The sequence below is a fragment of the Xyrauchen texanus genome, chromosome 21, assembly GCF_025860055.1.
Source record: "Xyrauchen texanus isolate HMW12.3.18 chromosome 21, RBS_HiC_50CHRs, whole genome shotgun sequence".
NCBI classification, from domain to species: Eukaryota; Metazoa; Chordata; class Actinopteri; order Cypriniformes; family Catostomidae; genus Xyrauchen; species Xyrauchen texanus.
In genome coordinates, this window is record NC_068296.1 from 27,936,087 (window position 1) to 27,952,279 (window position 16,193).

At 39.9% G+C, this 16,193-nt stretch overlaps 1 protein-coding gene across 1 annotated transcript in view; it reads right to left on the bottom strand.

The window, feature by feature from the left end:
- Window positions 1-16,193, bottom strand: part of LOC127661937 (cadherin-13-like) — a 562,582-nt gene that overhangs the window by 313,820 nt on the left and 232,569 nt on the right. The window contains exon 4 of the mRNA XM_052152905.1: window positions 13,962-14,075. Coding sequence (XP_052008865.1) covers window positions 13,962-14,075 — 114 coding nt within the window. The remainder of the gene's footprint in view (window positions 1-13,961; window positions 14,076-16,193) is intronic.

Consider the following 16,193-nt stretch of genomic DNA (forward strand, 5'->3'; position numbering starts at 1 on the left):
GCCCAACTTGTAAACTCATTACACAGGTACTTTTTAATTATACTTAAGTAGTATTTTAATGGATGATTTTAATTTTACTTAAGTAGTTAATGAGTGTGGTATCTGTACATTTACTTATGAAGACATTATATATTTTACAGTTTCATTTTCTGTTAATGCATGATTTTCTATAAAGCTACTTTGAAACAATGGTTTGTGAAAGGGGCTATACAAATAAAAATGACGATTTGACTATGGAAGTTGAGAAATTTTTCCACCACTGGTCATTAGAAACAAAGACGCACACTTGAAGAAACACACTGATGATATTTTGAAGAACAGACGAAAAAAACCAACATTAATACTCGTGTCTTATTGCTGTGTATCCAGAGGGTCATTGGCTCAACGCAGCGCGAGCACTTCTCACAAAACACGCATATGATGAGTTCTAACTATTTCTTCTATGTCAGACATTACCAAAGTGGCTGGTAAAAAGCAAAAGTAGGTGGTCAAATTGCATTCCCTTATTATGTTTAATGATATAAATATAAATCAAAACTTCTTTCAAATTGAAAGACACTTTTTGTTTAGTCTAAATGCTTTTGCCACAATATGATGAAAATGTATTTTCATATATTTGAATTATCTACATTATAATATTTATTAGGACTATATCTTATATGTATTATCTAAATATCCTTTATTTTGGGGCCTTTGTCAGTAAATATTGGTCTGCGATTAATTGTGATTAATTGGCACATCATTAATTCATACATTAATTCATACATACACTACTTTCGACTAAAAGTAATTAGATTAAAGTAACAGATAACTTGACAATTAATTAGCATACATCAGCATTTCATGCAATGCCAGTAATTTTCAGCAGATGAGTGTGCTTTCAAACTTTCTGAGGAACACATGGAACTGTTGGAAAGTGACTGGACAAGTTTAGAATGATCAGGACTACCAGAGGGGTGCAGGGAGGGTGCCTCGCTGTTTGTGGTGCATGCACAGGCAGCTTATTTGAAAATACAAACAAACCTGTATACAAACACACATACAAAAACCTTCACACAACCTCCCTTGGATTTTTTCATAGTTATTAGAAGATGTCTGTGAACAGGCCTCAAGGAGATGCTCACCTACTTCTATCAGCTCTCATTAGGAGCACAGAGGACATGAAAGAGCAGCTGTTTCTTGCCACTGTCTGCATATGACAAGGAGGAGGGACCCCCAACTACAACTTCTCTGACAATAGAGCACACAAGGGGAGTAGAGGAAACGTCTTCCCTTTCCACTGTAATTGCTCTCTGATGTATATGCCTTGCAGTAGTGTGTAATCTCCCTTCATTTACAGATGTTGGCTTTGAATGGAAACTGATGTCAAAGGGACCATGTCTCAGACATAGAGTCCTTAACTTTCCCCTAGAAAACAATCCAACTTTTTTTGGTGATTTCTAAGGGAAGCAACATTAGTATGATTATTCATACTTAGGGTTAGAGATTAAGTATTTAACTTTGGTCTCTAACTTTTCAGCACAGTTTGTGCTACATACATGAATTATACCTCAAATCATTCAGCATGTCGAGTGCTATTACTTTTCTAAGCTTTTAAGACTTTTTGCCTGGTGGACAATAAAATAGGTTAAAAGGGCCCTAATTCTTAGATTGAAGGAAGGACCCAAGCCATATCTGGGGGCCAGAAAATCCAAGTTTACTCTCATGCAATCGGTGCTTTAAATCGACAACCGTATTTAATAACAGCTATGACTATACAGTATATCAATAAATTAACTCAAAAATTCTGTACATTTAAGGTCATATTAATTATAGAATGAAGTTCTATAACAAACTGTATGAAGAGAAATGCATTGAACACTCCAAACAAGAATGACACCATTCTGCTGCTGTATGAATTTAGCCATAGAAATATCGCAATGAGCTTTTTTGATCTGGGTACTGTTGGGTCAGACATGTGCAGATCAATACTATTACTCCAGACTGCACACGTCTCGATCCATACTAATTGATTGTTGTATGTCTTATATTTTTATTCTGTATTGTTTAATTGTTGCTTATGGTGTGCTTTGAGCTTGGGAAAACTTATTATTATTATTATTTTAAGTACATGGCAAGTAAGGGGCTGTTTACAAGTGTTTTGCATGCTTCTGTGCACTGTTCAGGCACTGTTCATCAGAGCACATACAGGCACTTAAATAAAAATAAAAAATTCCATTAGTTCAGAATACTATTTTGCAAGCAATGATTGTATGATTATTTTTGGTTTAACTTTAATGTTAGTGCTTTTATCATTTACACATTATGTATTGTGTATTACAAAATGTTTACTGTGCACATCCCAATCAACCTCCTAGCAACATCCAAAAACTCCCTAGAAACAACCCAGAACACACTAGGATCGTGGTGGCGATGTTTGCACTGGCAAATACCATTAAAAATAAAGTTTCAAAATAAAGTCTTGTCTTTGTTTGCTTAGGATTACAGAAGCTAATATTGTGGATATTAACGAGAAAAGCGTACACACACAAAGCTCTTATGTCCTCCATTAAAAAGTTTTTTTTTAATGGGAGAAAAAAAGGGGAGAAAGACAAGGAAGTTAGTCGACAGAGTAGAAACCAGAGAGAAAGATGTTGTCACACTCCCTAGAGTACACAAACAAACTTCACAAAAATATCCACAAAGAACACTTAACAAACTCTAGAGCACTGGAACTCTTACTGTCTCTCTCTCGCGCTCTTTCTCTTCCCAAGAAACGCATTTGTTAATGCAAGGTCAGAGAAGAACGAATGACAATCAGTAACCAGCAGTATCTGTGACTATGCTGCACAAACATACAGACAGTACACACACACACACACATCCCATGTTACACATGTGTGACAATGTGGCACATTTTGTCTGTTTGACTAGTAGTGAAGAGTTTCATCAAAATCTAGAGCTTCAGAAATCAGTTTTCGTTGTGGGGACATGACTGAGAAAGGTGATTGCACTGAAGGTTGCACACTGGGCCGTTTCTAGGAATAGGCAATCTAGGCGTCCACCTAAGGTGGCTTCCCCCTCACATCATACCCGTTAACAATTGTGATCTTGCCTAGGGCACCAAAATTGTCAGAAACGGCCCTGGTTGCACAGTTTCAAAATCAGTTTTTAAGAACTAAAAGGACATAGTTGTTGCCAGAAGCGATAGGCCAAATTTTCAATCGTAATGAATTTAGAGATGCTGGTTCAGATTCTAATTCCACTAAACCATTCTGGTTTCTTAATGGTTCTGTTAACGATGCGATTAACGATTTTAGTGGTTTTGAGGCACATAGTAAGGACATCATTTGGAAAATAATTCTTACTGCATTCACTAACCTCAGAAGCCTGTTCTTAAATTATTAGATAATTTCAAAACAGAACCGTAATAACAAATTCTAAATAAATTGCATATTTGCAATTATTGCCAAAAAAGAAAAGAAAAACATAAACCTATACTTTGCATTTAGTTGTTCTGAGAAGCACACACACCACAACGGCGTTTCCATGTCAGTGATAAAATGATGGAGATTGGACCACTTTGCACTATTATTTGATGTACAAAACAAGCCTAGATGGGACTTGTGATAGAAATCAAGTATTTTCATTATAATTACCACAGAAGTATGTCAAGTCAAAACCATAACTCCGCTTTTTTGCCATGGAGTTCAAAGTGGTGCTGGAAGCTGGCGTTGACGCTCTGATGCAAATCATGAACGCAGCTTCATGATTGCTGTTACAAATCGCATAGTCACAGTCTACCGCCATATTAATATTGTGGAGGATGAGAGTTTAAGAGATTTAATGCCCACTGCAATGAATACACAACCTATGGGGACTAAAGACATATTTACACAGCAAAGGTGGAACAGAAGCTCCATCTGAAGTGGCAATTAGGTTTATTTTCACTGAGCAGGAATAAATGCATTTTAAACAGCAGATACAAATATGCATAAATAATATTATGAGATGAATATTTTAAATGCATATTTAAAAAATGCATACAGAAATATATGAAATGAATGAAAATATGAATGAATACTAAACAAATGGATCCTTTTCACAGACCTGGAATGACTTTTTTATATTTCCGATTTTAAAAATATTTAGTTTATAACATTGTACTTTGTATTATAGTACCTTGGAATATGTTTAAAAAAAATTGTTACCATAGCTGCAATGGGGCTTATAACACAGCTGCTGAGGGAGTGACAGAAAATTTGGCCTGTTTCTCTCTATAGATTTGTATCTTCTTTTGCAAAAATGTGAAAGCATAATCGTTGATTTTTTATTTTGCTGTTGTAGCAAACGGGTAAGCAAAAATTACATTTGCTGTTGTCACCCATTCACCGCCATTCATATTTAACCAAATATGACGACTTCCGCTTCACAGCACACGGACGTGTGAAAAGGGTCCATGGGGGGACTAATTCTTTCAAAAAGTCAACCTCCCAATTAGACTTTGGGAAATGTTTAATATTACTTGAATATGTGATATTTTATTGCATTTCTATCTTTATATTCTGTAAGGCTTTGTAAACAAATATATTTTAACAAGAACATAAGTATATATGGTGTCAAATTTCAGCATTTTAAAAATCTGCAATTAATTGCAATTAACAAAAAAGAAAAGAAAAGTGATTAATCGAGATGAAAATGTTTAATCAACTGACAGCCCTATTGAAAATGCATTGATTTTGCTACGTTTACCCCTTTCATTTACACTGGAACAATACTTTCGAAAACTCTCTCTATAACCCCATACTTTGGAAAATGATGAAACGTAGGTTTCAAACTTCAACGAATTAGTGTGGATGTGGCCTTAGCGTGGTCACAGCTTAAAACACATCCTGATCACCATAACAACAGCTCTGATACTTCCATCTGCATCTATGGAAGATTGAAGGTCTTTCAGAACTTAATGTCATGACAACCAGTAGAATTCAGTACTTTAGTTCTTGATTCCCAACCCTAATTGTGATGTCAGGAATTCGAGAGTGAGAATGTTCAGTTTCAGGTGCTAATAAATATACAACACAAAATTGAGTTTGTCCAAAACACAACAACAAATACCTCAAGACAGGAGTACTGCACAATGAAAGCTAGTCCAGACACAATTACTAGCAGGTCCAAGAGGAAACCTTGGGACTTTTACCCATTTGTGAGATTGCATTGCTACAGGTGAACTCTCTAAAGTAATAAATCCCCCATAATCCCACTGCAGACTGATGTCAAAGCCAGATAAGGAATCAGGGCAAATCTGTTCTTTATTACTTTTCCATTTCAAAACCCCGTAACCAAAAGTGGATCTCAAGTCAACACCATCCAATGAATTCATCATTATAGAAATGGCTGGAATAAAACCACTTTCCCTATTTTCTAATTTAACGTGTTAAACACAGAGCAGGGACAGGTGGCACAGTTCCTTTCCTTAAATCAAGTGTCATCAATTAGCCTGAAATGAAATCCCGGGAAAAGATTTGTGGAGCTAATCATCACATTTGTTCCAAAAATAAATATTTCCAGCAGTGGCACTCTAATAATGATACCATTAAAAATAAGAAAAACAACAAAGAATTGTTTAACTTAAATGTTAAGTTGTGTAGCATCTGGACCAATCAGACGCACATTTATTCATTATTTAATGAATAAGCCAACAGATGTCTCAAGAGAGTAGCAAGCAGAGCTTGAGGCTCCATTTATGTCAAATCCCCCACTGATCGTCATCAGCAAAGGAATGCAGAAAGCGTGATTCACTCCTTTCCCCCATAGGAAATGGACACAAAGCCCAGAACAACAGACCTTTCTTCATTAAATTATAGACAAACTGTCAATAATTTCACATGTATATCCCCAGGATATTGTGTAAATGATCATTACTGTCTTGTAAGTGTTTTTTGTACTGTATACTGTTTTATGCATGACTTATGACAGGACTACCAGCTAATGCAAAATGATTTAGTATCGTGTTTCCTACCAAATGAATCTTTGTGTGACATCCTGCACAATGGTATATGTATAATTCTGAAAGTATGCATTGTATGCTTGCTATATTAATCAGCGCATAAAGGGGCTTAAACTACCACCAATCATGCAAATGAGTCAGCTTCCAAACAAAGATACATTTCCTGCTCGGAAAAAGTCAATGTCAAGGTCTTAGGATGACATGGGTGTCTGCCGGAACAAACTCCAGGCAAGAGTCACTGACAGAAAACGCTTGCAGGTCCCTAACCCTCTTAATGGAAGCGAGCGCGATCAGGAGGGCCGTCTTCAAGGAGATGGCTTTGCACATATTCCAGTACAGAGTAGTTTTAGTACCTGTAGTGGGTCTGGTCGGGGAATTCCTTCGCTGAATTTGCGGACCAGAGGGCTAGGGAGGAACAACATCCAAGGAACGCAAATCTAGTGAACTCTCCTAGGGGAAAAGATTGCACGTGATCACCTCAGTGGAGGGGAAGGGTGCTATGTGCAAGTGGAACACCTGGTAAGATGATCCGCATTCCCAAGTTCTACATGCTCGGACATGAGAAAACACGGGACGAGACCGACTCAACCTTGAGATTGTAAAATCTCATAAAAGTATTGGGTGTTTCCCAGCCCACCGATCTGCAGATGTCTGCTAGGGTGTTGCCGTTGGCCAGTGTCCACGAGTATTCCACACTTCTCGTTGAGTGTGCTCGAACCCACAAGGGGTGGGCACGGCCTGGTTGTGATAAGCCAAAGCGATGGCGTCAACAACCCAGTGGGAAAGCCTCTGTTTGGAGATAGCTTTCCCTTTCTACTGTCCACCAGAGCAGACAAAGAGCTGCTCAGAACATCTAAAGCTCTGTGTGCAGTCCACATAGGTATGCAAAGCACACACCGGACACAGCAATGAAAAGACTGGGTCTGCCTCCTCACAGGGAAGCAATTACAGGTTCAATACCTGGTCCCTGAAGGGGGTCATAGGAACCTTGTCACATAGTCTGGTCAAGGTCTTAGGATGACATGGGTGTCTGCCGGACCAAACTCCAGACAAGAGTCGCTGACAGAAAACACTTGCAGGTCCCCAACCCTCTTAATGGAAGCGAGCGCTCTTCAAGGAGATGGCTTTGAGCTTGACTGATTCTAGCATCTCGAAGAGGGGTCTCTGAAGGCCTGAAAGGACAATAGAGAGATCCCATGAGGGGAACAAGCATGGCCTGGGAGTGTTCAGCCTCCGGGCACCTCTAAGGAACCTGATAATCAGATTGTGCTTCCCTAGGGACTTACCGTCCACTTTGTTGTGGTGAGCCAATATGGCAGCTATATAAACCACCCTCCCCTCCAGCCTCTCTTTCAGAATCAAGACCACTGACCCGACTGCGCATCTCTGTGGGTCTTCAGATCGGGAAGAACACCAATTTGTGAACAAGCGCCACTGTAGGGCATAAAGTTACCTGGTAGAGGAAAATCTGGCTTGGCTGTTCGTGTCTACGACAGCAGGTGGTAGACCACTTAGAGATTCCTCAGAGGAATTTGCCAGGGAGGTGCTGTCACGAGGAGGTCTCTTGGGAAGCGAAGAGGTCTATCTGTGCTTTGCCAAACCGCTCCCAAATCAGCTGGACCGCCAGGGGGTGGAGCCTCCAGTTTTGAGGTTGCCTGGGATGTGAGTGGCGCGCAACAACCTGAGTCACTGCTGGCTCCAAAGGAGGAGATGTTGGGCGAGTTGTTATGTATAACGAGAGCGCACGTAACCTTGTCAATTTATGTACGTTATCGTAGCGGTGGTGTCTGAGTGAATCAAGAAATTCTTGCCCCGTATTAGCAGGAGAAACCTCCACAGGGCAAGAATTACAGCCAGCAACTCTAGGCAGTTGATGTGCAAACCCAGCCTGGGCCCCGTCCAGGAGCCGGCAGCTGTGTGCCTGTTGCACATGGCACCCCAAACCTGTTTGGAGGCGTCTGTGGTGACCAGAATGCATCTGGACACCTGCTGTAGGGGGACTCCTGTCCACAGAAAGCAGAGGTTTGTCCAGGGATTGAAACTCTGGCGGCAGGCGGGGATGATAAACACTCAGTACGTGCCGCGACGCCATACCCATCTCGGGACTGGAGTCTGAAGCCAGTGCTGAAGCGTTCTCATATGCAACAACCCCAGTGGTGCGACCGCCGCGGAGGATTCCATATTCCCCAGGAGCCTCTATAATTGTTTTAGCAGAACCGCTGTGCCTGGATTGAATGAGGTGACGCTGACTGGGCACACTCGTTGGTGAGGCATGCTGTTATTGAGACTGAGTCTAACTACATGCCGAGAAAAGAGATGCTCTGAACCGGGGAAAGCTTTCTCTTTTCCCAGATGGGTCTGGATTTCCCAGACCTGAAGCCCTAGATGGCTAGACACTTCACCTTCGCCATGCACTGAGGTAAAGCGGATGCCACCGAAAGGGGGCCGGGGCCTGGCGAACTGAATCGCATAGCCGATTCAGATGGTCCTGGCCAGCCAGCGCGACGGGTTGGGAAGTGAGAGCCACGCATCCAAGCTCCATGCAAGGGGTACTAACAGGGCGATCGTATTTGACATACCTGGCAAGGCTTCGCATCGGGGCGGAGCAGGTAGTGTGGGGTCGGGAGGCAAGCGCAGTTCCTGCAACACGTCGTGGTCAGGACTACCCAAGTGCAGATCATATGGCATGCAGGGCGGAAACGGCCTGTCCAGTGGCGCTGTAGGCTTTGGCGGTAAGTGACGACATCATCCTACATTCCTTGGAAGGGAGCACGGGGCGATCTGTCCACCTGGCGGAACTCCGAGCCAGATGAGCGAGGAGGTCGGTTGCGGGCAGTCAAAGGTGCCCTCCACATCCTCGTCAGCTCATCATACACCTCCGGGAAGAAAGGAACTGGGGGGCATGGCTGTGAGTGTGCCCGGACCTGAGGAACCAATCGTCTAGCCGTGAAGGCTGTGGGAAGGACGGAGGGTTCCAGTCCAACCCCGGGCAAGCGTGATGGCCATCTGGGCTTCAGCATCAGACTGGCCGTGCCAACCCGAAGGTGGAACGCTCTCCGATGCAGTGGCGAACTCATCCATCCAGGGGGCTAGAGGGAGTAAACAGACTGGCCGTGAGGCGAGCCGCTCTCATCTCGAGCACGGAAGGAAGTCAGCAAGCGTGCCGGGTGTGGGTGGTTCGTGGGAATCTACTCGGCAAAACCGAGCCCGCTGTCATCCCTAAATCGCCTCCATCGCCAGCCAGGTCATCCTCAATCCATGGTTAGGTTCTCGCAGTGAGAACAAGAACCATCCACATATGCTGCCTCAGTGCGATCCCAGACACACGAGGCAGCGTCTGTGACCGTCAGGAGCAGAGAGAAATCGACCGCATCCAGGAACTACACAGGGGCGGACTTTAAGACTTTATCTTAATAAAGACGCATCCTGAAAAGGACGTTCAAAGCCAGTTATGTAATGCTCTTTTAGAGAAAATAAACTCTTTTAAGAAAATACTCTCTTTTAGCAGCGCTGTTGAAGCACCCAGGGGCAAAGCTGCACTGCCGTGAAGGAGAAAGCCACTGATATGAGCCGTAGATCCAACAGCATAAGCTCTGCAGAGGTGAGTAGAACAGTAAGTGATCTCAGCTCGCTGATAGCAGAACCGATTGGCACCGAAGAAGAAATCTGAATGAACAGAGGCATGATTCCCTCCCTTTATACCCGTATGTCTGGGGGAGGGACATGCAAATTCTGTCGGTCAAATTCTCATTGCCTTTTCTCAAGTTCAAAGGTAACCAAGGCCTTCAAGAAAGTCCCCTAGTGTTGCTTCACTCGGCACAACTTCGAAGTGAGTGACAGACGGGGAACCATAATATCATGAAAAAAATTTAGAGAAATTGTAGCCACTGTAACTCTTTTATTAATAAAATACTTGCAGTTTAGAGCACACAGACAAAACATTGTAAAGAATTTTGTCAGATGTCTGTGAATGACAGCATGTCACACAGTTCTGGGAGCACTATGTGTGTGGATTCCTCCTTCCTTATGTCTTTGCTGTACACATCTATATTTTCAAAAGTGTCAATAAACCTGCTCTTCGGCACAGTTCAAGTTTGTGTTTGAATTATTTGCTCTGCAAACTCTATGCAGGAATTGGAGAGTCTAAATACCGTCATTTCAGGATGAATAGAATACAATTTCAGATGTAATAAATGATTCGCCGGTTAGCCCAGTTATGGACAGCAGTTTTTTTTGTGATATCCCAAAATGTGCAAAAAATACTGTAAAACAGTTAAAGGATGGGCAAGGAGGAGGCAAGAACCGGCTTGTCAACATAAATGATAATTTATGTTTTAATTTAGCATAAACAAACACACACATGACGGACATGCCTGTAATTCTCTCTCTCTCGAACCATCGTCACCGGCCGCCTTTATCCCTCGCACGCCTCATCAAGCCGATTGGGGACCGGGCGCGCGATATTCCGACCGGCCCCGCCCCCCTCCGCTCCACAAATACATGGATGGAAACCCAGCTATTGATGCCAAACTGCACTGGTTTTCACTTGTCCTTTATAAATGTAGCTCACCAAGTTAGAATATGTGGAAATGAAAATGAGAGCTACTGTGAAAGTACAGCTCTGCTAAATTTGTGTGTGAAAATACATACGTGTGAAAATACACACAGTTCGTTTTTGAGACCCACTGCGAGAAAATTATTACTGACAGCATGATACGCCTTCTTTGGACAATAAAACAATAAAATATTTCTAACTAGAATGATGCAAATTTTAAGAGAAACAGAAAGGCTTTTTTTTTTGTTTGCTGCATTTCCCAGAGAGCTTCCATCATCCAAGTCGGCAATTCTCATTGTGATCCAGCCTTTCCCGGTAAAGAAAAAAAAAATATTAAAAATGAATGGGTGCCTCATGGTAGGTAAACAGTGCAAGGAAACAAGATTTATCCATGTGGAAAATCCATTTTGCCTGATGTCCTATATAAAAAAGCACTATCAAATTAAATAGGTCACAGTAGCCTGTCTCCTAGTGTGGTCTCACTTTAGTGAAACTAGTGTAAGAGTGGTACAGTACATAAAAAGAGGCTGGTGGGAGGTCAGCCTCATAAGACTCTTAGTAGATATCACTTGCTGAAGTATGGTAATCTATGTGTAATATCCAGTCAGTGGGGTAAATTGCAGTATAATTCACCCTTTGCACTAGAATACACAGATAAATAAATGGCACACACTGTGGTTTATTCACTTTACCATAGTAAAATAGCATTTATTTTGCTATGGAAAAACTAAAACCCATGCAGAGTCAGCTACAAAGAAAAAAATGTAAATAGAAAATGAGGCACCAAAGAGATTTGATTGAACCTCTCAATGCCTGCTTTATACACACATCTCCAAAACAAATGCTTTCTAAATTAATTTTATATTTTATTTAATCTCTGTCCTTGAATGGCAAAAAACTATAGTTTTGGCAAGTCTTTTAGGATATCTACTTTGTGAATGACAAGTAATGTCTCCAACAATTGTTTGCAGACAGATAGTTTCACTTTTAATAGACTATATCACAATTCCAGTGGGTCAGAAGTTTACATGCACTAAGTTAACTGTGCCTTTAAGCAGCTTGGAAAATTCCAGAAAATTATGTCAAGCCTTTAGGCAATTAACCAATTAGCTTCTAAATCGTAGGTGTATCTGTGGATGTATTTTAAGGCCTACCTTCAAACTCAGTGACTCTTTGCTTGATATCAAGGGAATTATGTTTGGAGGAAAAAAGGTGAGGCTTGCAAGCTGAAGAATACTATCCCAACCGTGAAGCATGGGGGTGGCAGCATCATGTTGTGGGGGTGCTTTGCTGCATGAGGGACTGGTGCACATCACAAAATAGACAGATAGACAAAATGGCTTAAGCACAACAAAGTCAAGGTTTTGGAGTGGCCATCAAAGCCCAGACCTCAATCTGATAGAAAATTTGAGGGTAGAACTGAAAAAGCACGTGCGAGCAAGAAGTGGGCAACAATTCCAGCAACATATTGTGAGAAGCTTGTGGAAGGCTACCCAAAATGTTTGACCCAATTTTAAAAATGTTAAAGGCAATTTAAAGGCAATGCTGCCAAATAATAACAAATCCGATGTAAACGTCTGACCCACTGGGAATGTGATGAAAGAAATAAAAGCTGAAATAAATAATTCTCTCCATTATTATTTTGACATTTCACATTCTTACAATAAAGTATTGATCCAAACTGTCCTAAGCCAGGGAAGATTTTCTACAATCAAATGTCAGGAATTGTGAAAAACTAAGTTTAAATATATTTGGCTAAGGTGTATGTAAACTTCTGACTTCAACTGTAAGTAGTATTTAATCTCTAAGGCGTGTTTCCCAAAAGTATCAAAGACAATGGGACATTTAATAAATTCTATTAATCTACTGTATTTTGATTATCAGAAAGCCATTGTAAAATATAAAAAAAGTGTTGAAAAAATTGCTATGAAATCATTTCAGGCATATTGATAGGTTTAAATTTACAAGACACATAATACAGTAAAACGTTATATTAATGTGACCATGCAGCATAAAACTTAAATAAATATGCCTAAATAAATAATTAAATTATTGTTAACAAAGGAGATTAGAGTGAGAGTGTGCAATGAAGATTCCCTAACTCTCTTCCTCCTCCTCTACTTCCTCCAATATCAGGATCAAAGCGGCTCACCTATAGTCTTTTGACAAGGCAATAACAAATGACATGCTGCATAATGGCAGTAAAGCAGTAAGTACACAGTGCCTTGAACTCTAACCAGATGATCTATTCATATTTAGATAGGTATATGAGTAGTTCCATACTGATGCCCATCATCTTAATACTATTCTGAGTGCATTTGTTCAGTTTCCAGCCAAAGTAACAAAACTTTATGCTATGTGAGAGTCCCTTATGATTCACATCATGTGTATTAAAGTTACAAGTATTTATTGTGTTACTTTCATTAAACTCTATAATTGTGCATCAATACATCTGAAACGCCTTACTAACAATTATTTCTTTAATTAAATTCTGTAATAGTTAATACGTTTCGGTGCCTTGACAGGGTTACAAACAAATTTCATGTTTGTCATTATTTCCACGTTATTTTCATAAAAAAACAAACATGTGAAAATTCCAAATTTTGACCAAAGTTTCAGCACCGTTGGAATGGACAGCTCTCGTAATGAAGAACTTAAGTTGTACTTCATAATGAGCAATCTATGTGTTATTTTGGGAATCAGGCATTACTCCATCATAAAATAGTGAGTGATGTTAATTAAGATGATCATAAAAGCTTAAGTTGCAATGCTATCGGGAAAACCAGCCATTAGCAAAATTCCTGAAATTGATTACAGCACCTTTAAAAATAAAATACATTTTACAAAAGATGAATGGAGATGAATATTTTATGTTAATATATTTTCGATTCCTTAAAAGGCATCTGAGAGGAGACTTTTCAAACATCTTTATCAAGTAAATTGACCCTATTCAATGGTATGATTTTGGCTTCCACTGCCTGCAGGGGAATAAAAAGGAACCGCTTGGTTTAAAAAAAAAAAAGGTCACTTTTTACTTTATTAAAGTGTAGAAGCATCCTCTAATTACTGTCCCTGAAGAATAGTAAAAACCCTCAGTAACACTGAAATGTAAATAAGACAAAATAATTCTCAAGAACATTTTGATTAATGTAGATAAAGGGCAGCAAGGATCTGTATTCTCAGCTTTTGAAATTTAATTTAGCTTCATTTCAGCACTAATTTATCTGCTAATCCATCCAATTTTATACACCAGAGGATGAATGGGTTATCCAAAACATCAGGTAGCACTGTCACACTGACAGCATCCACACTGTGCCACTATAGCTGACCAAGACAATGTTGGCAAGGTTTTCTGTACATTAGTACTGTTGCACACTGTGTGCAGTTAATGTCACACATATTACAAAAGGAAGGTCTTACCTTTCCAATAGACCTGGGGAAAGGGGCTCGCTGGTTCTCTGGGACAAACATGGGGGGCACCAACAAGGATCTTTTAGACCTGTATGGCATCATGTCTGATAGACCCAGGATCTCCTACAACATAGCACAGACAGGACAAGAAAGGAAAAGGAGACTGTAAGACTGGGGTTTTCAACTGGTTTTGCTTTCCCCAGATTTTTCATTGGACATCGAGTGGTGATCCAACACCAATATAATAAACATAATACCATAAAAACAGCCCAAGAATATACACGTTAACTTGAGAGAGAGAGAGAGAGAGAGAGAGAGAGAGAGAGAGAGAGAGAGAGAGAGAGAGAGAGATTACACAGAAAAGCAGATAAAAATTTAAAGAGTATGCAGTCTGCAAATGTATTTGATTTTCTGTGGACACACGTTTGCATGTGGCTACAGAAGTTTATTAGCATCTCAATTCAATAATGTGGCTAATCAGCCTCTCTCATTTTACCCGCACTGATCTATTCTTTCTTCTATTCTCTTTCTCCTTTGTCAACACTGGTGCAATTAGAGCCCCTTAGGGCAAGTAAATGGTGGCACAAATTATATTTGTCACTCAGCATTGACAGCAGGGTGAAACCGATTATATTAGCATGGTGGCAGCAACCCATCCGAGATCCACATGGCCCTGGGCAGCCATAAGGCATGAACACATGGCCCTAGAATGCCTTTTGGTGACCTGTTGAAAAACACTTTATGCAACATGTAGCAGGGTAGATATTTCATATTTCACAAGCACAGCAAAATGTTGGTATAACAAAAATAAAGTATTTGTGCTGATTGCAGTCAAAGACCCTTTAAAAGTGAACTCAATCATTTATACTCAGTAATAGAATATTTTTTTATTTTTATATATATATATGCTCACATTGATGTATACTCACATGAGATTAAGACTCAAGTCTTGGAGGAACAGCTTATATATATATATGTGGCAGGGCGGAGGGTGGGGCCGGGTCGTGATCCTACACACCCGGTCCCGTATTAGCCTAATACCCACAATATACATATGTTGCAGGATGCACATTTATGAGTGCCGCTAAGTTTAGGTCATATGACAAGCCAAAAAGAACTAAATTGATAAAAAAAAATATTTTGTAACTGGATGCGAATTGCACTGTTTTACAGTGACATCAGTAACTGAGAACATCCGTTTTGTGTTATACTACATTTGTCCCTGAGTGTTATCGCAACATAAACATTAATGTTACAGAGAGCACCTTTAAGGCGAGTCAGGTCCGTATGATCAGATTTTTTCAGTCATACAAGTACAGCTTCTATCAACATGAATTAAAAATGTTAAAGTCCCAAAAATGTTGGTCAAGATAACATTCAAATAACATACAGTATTTCAAATCAGCAATACAATCAAACAACAATAGTATCATTAATTGTGCTGGGTTTTTTTTTTCAAGACTTCAATTTTCAAGCTGGTCTACCTATTGGTAAATTAAGTTCTTGAGTAAACATTGGATCTTTTAATAGTAAAGTGAAACCATAGCCACCACCACATTATGATTTCTCTCAGTAATATGTATACCCATGACTGCGTAATTTCTTTATAATGCCTCTATTGCAGTATAGTATAAAAAGGAGTGGGCAATGCATAAATAAAACAAAAACTACATTAGCAAATCACATTAGAACCTAACTGACCCATATTGATCTGCCCGCTGAGAGGATTCCATTTGTGAAATGTATACTTCATACTGGCATCTCTGGGGATAGCATTCATTATTAATGTGAGGAATATTTGTCTTGATCACTTTTGAGTCTAACATTCAAAATTGATGGGTGAAGTTTGCATGCTTAGGACATTATAAAGGTGAAGTGTGTAACCACTGATTTGCAAAATATATATATATATATCCCCAGTCTGCCATTGGTTGGAAAACAAGATAGTGCAACCCCAAACTCGAACCATTGGTTGTGCCAATGTAGCTTTAGGCTTGGTTGGGATGCTCATACAAACAGAGCAATGTTTTGATAGTGATGAAAAGACACAGTGTTTGCACTTTTATGTGGAATCAATCTACAAATAGCTGAGTTACTTGGTCTCTGCATATTAAGCAGGTATAAGAGAAAGTATCTGCACCTTTAAAAGGTTACACACATCATCTTTAAAATCTTTAAAATCCTTGAAGATCAGTATTAATAGTATTTAATTTTTTTCAATCTGTTCTTGACAATAATTAT